This window comes from Apaloderma vittatum, unplaced genomic scaffold, assembly GCF_000703405.1.
Source record: "Apaloderma vittatum isolate BGI_N311 unplaced genomic scaffold, ASM70340v1 scaffold8940, whole genome shotgun sequence".
NCBI classification, from domain to species: domain Eukaryota; kingdom Metazoa; phylum Chordata; class Aves; order Trogoniformes; family Trogonidae; genus Apaloderma; species Apaloderma vittatum.
Window position 1 is genome coordinate 1 of NW_009692823.1, and position 2476 is coordinate 2476.

At 52.5% G+C, this 2476-nt stretch overlaps 1 protein-coding gene across 1 annotated transcript in view; it reads right to left on the reverse strand.

Annotated features, from left to right (window-relative positions):
- Nucleotides 1-788: 788 nt before the first annotated feature.
- Nucleotides 789-2476, reverse strand: part of MAP1LC3A (microtubule-associated protein 1 light chain 3 alpha) — a 10747-nt gene continuing 9059 nt past the window's right edge. Inside the window, exons 4-5 of the mRNA XM_009869923.1 lie at nucleotides 1635-1741; nucleotides 789-1130 (exon numbers count right to left, since the gene is read on the reverse strand). Coding sequence (XP_009868225.1) covers nucleotides 968-1130; nucleotides 1635-1741 — 270 coding nt within the window. The 3' untranslated portion in view covers nucleotides 789-967. The remainder of the gene's footprint in view (nucleotides 1131-1634; nucleotides 1742-2476) is intronic.

The following is a 2476-nucleotide window of genomic DNA, read 5'->3' on the forward strand; positions in this document are numbered from 1 at the left end:
TTTATATATATACCTTTGTATAGATTAAACTGGGTGGGATTTTATCATACACATTATTTTTTTTTTGGTATAATACATGAGAAACAGGAATGGGAACATAGCAAATATAAATCAGTACATTCCTTGAGTGAACTTTGCCACACTGAGACTGAAAACTTGCATGCAATGGGGGAGACAGAGAGAAGGGAAATTAATTTTATTTAAAAAAAGAAAAATAAACAAAGACCATCTAGGTACAGCTATCGACAGAGGAGCAGCACTATATATGGGAAACCTGTATAAATTAAAAAGTAAATTCCACACTGATATCTACTATGCTTTAAAGTGCAATGAAGCCTGATTTATGATTAACCCCTAACCCCATTCCAATCTATCCCTAAAAAAAGAAACACAAAACAGCCCCAAAACCAAAAAACCCGAACAGAAAAATCCAAACCAATAAAATAAATCTAAAGGATATACAGTATCCACAGTCCTACAGAGACGCCTACATCTACTCAGTAGCACCAAGAATCTGATACGGGTGTAATTAAAATCAATTAAAACTCGGGAGCAACGGGAACATCTCTTGGCTGCTTTTGCAGACCTCCTGCCCTTTTCTGAGCGTCTCAGAGGAGAGGCGGCTCTCCCCACGCCGAATGGGAAGGCGACAGCGCCCCGTCCTCTGGAAAACCGAACCGTCCTGGCAGCAGGCCACAAACACGCACACCGACACAGCACAGCGAGAGCGCGGGGAGGGCACGCGGAGGGGACAGGACACCCAGGCCCCGCGTGGGCGCGGGTGCCTGACTAAGCTACGCGGAGGAGAAGGGTCGTGCGAACGCGCCGCACGCTCTTTGGTGATGGGGTGATGGGGAGGGAAGGAAGGGAATCGGCACAGTCCCCCTCTTGCGAGCCGCCGCTTGCGTTGTCTTCCCAGGCCGGGGGCCCGGGGCAAATGTCCCCACACGCCCCCTCTGCGCCGGCCTCAGAAGCCGAAGGTCTCCTGGGAAGCATAGACCATGTAGAGGAAGCCATCCTCGTCCTTCTCCTGCTCGTAGATCTCCGAGATGGGGGTGGACACGCTCACCATGCTGTGCTGGTTCACCAGCAGGAAGAAAGCCTGGGTGGGATTCAGCTGCAAGCGACGCCTGCGGGGGGCAAGGGCAGGAGGACCTGGGTCAGCCTACGTCAGGAAGGCACTGACAGCAAGTTCCACCTCCCCTCAGCAACCCTGCTCACATGGGGCCAGGCCTGCAGAGCTAGAACCTCCTCCCTCACACTCAGGACATGGTGTGTCTGAGTCCAGCTGAGCTGCTCAGGCCTCCTGAGACAGGGCTCTTCCTCCTGCTGGCCAGGGCAAAGCAGGGGAGCCTCTTCCATCTGAGCTGAAGGATAAGGGAAGGGGATTGGAGTCTCCCCCAGCAGCTCACGGAGGGTCCCCAGCAGGGAAAGGTCACAGTCCTTCACCAGATGCCAAGAACCTGCTCTCCCTCCACCCTGCCCAACCAGCCTGTACCACACCACGTGGCTGCCACGTCCCCATCCCCACCCTCAGCAGCTGCCTCTGCTTCCTCCGCACCCCACCACGCTGCGTTCAGGGCCTGTGGGTGAGGACACGTTTGCAGCACGCCAGCTGGGGCCACCCCACTCACCGGATTATTTTGACCAATTCACTCATGTTGACATGGTCTGGGACAAGGAACTTGGTCTTGTCCAGCACCGGCAGCTGTTTCTCCCCTTTATAGCGTTCGATGATGACCTGGGGAGAAAGTCAAGGGTAGGGTTAGCCACAGTTTACAGTGTCAAAAGCGCTGGCCTCAAGTTCAAACACAAATCAAACTAGCACAAGTGGAAAGGTTGAGGTAGGGCTCCACTTTGCCTCACTCCCAGGGAAAACAAAAAACCCAACGTGACTAGTGAGCAGTGACCATCAGGTTGGCTGCAGACACTTCCTCAGCAAAGAGTCAGCTGCCTGCCTGAGCCAGGTGCTGGAGAACATCCAAGATAAGTGAACTAAAGCATCAGTTGCTCTGGCTGGCTAAGAACCAGGCATTAGTGGACTGATTTAGGCACCTCCCCTGACACGCAGGAGATCCAGAAGAGGACTGAAGTGTGTAAGAGCTTTCCCAAGCAAGAGGCGTTCTTCCAGTTTTCCTGCCACTGCAATTAAGAAACTTCTGCTGTTAAGAAGCGGCTGCTGAACAGCTACGACTGCTATTCCAAACCAGCCTGGAAACGCCCTATTTGTATTTGTAGGCAGATAAAAGAAGCAGGTAAAATAAAGCTCAAAACGTTCCCATTGCAGTGATACTCTCCTGTTGTCTTCTCCACAGAAAGACACTTGTGAACTAATCAGTTCATCATCCTCTCTGTGTTACACAGAATCACAGAATGTTGGGGGTTGGAAGGGATGCCAAAATATCACCCAGTGCCACCCCCTGCCAGAGCAGGGTCACCCAGGGCAGCCCCACAGGACCGCGTCCAGGCGGGTGGG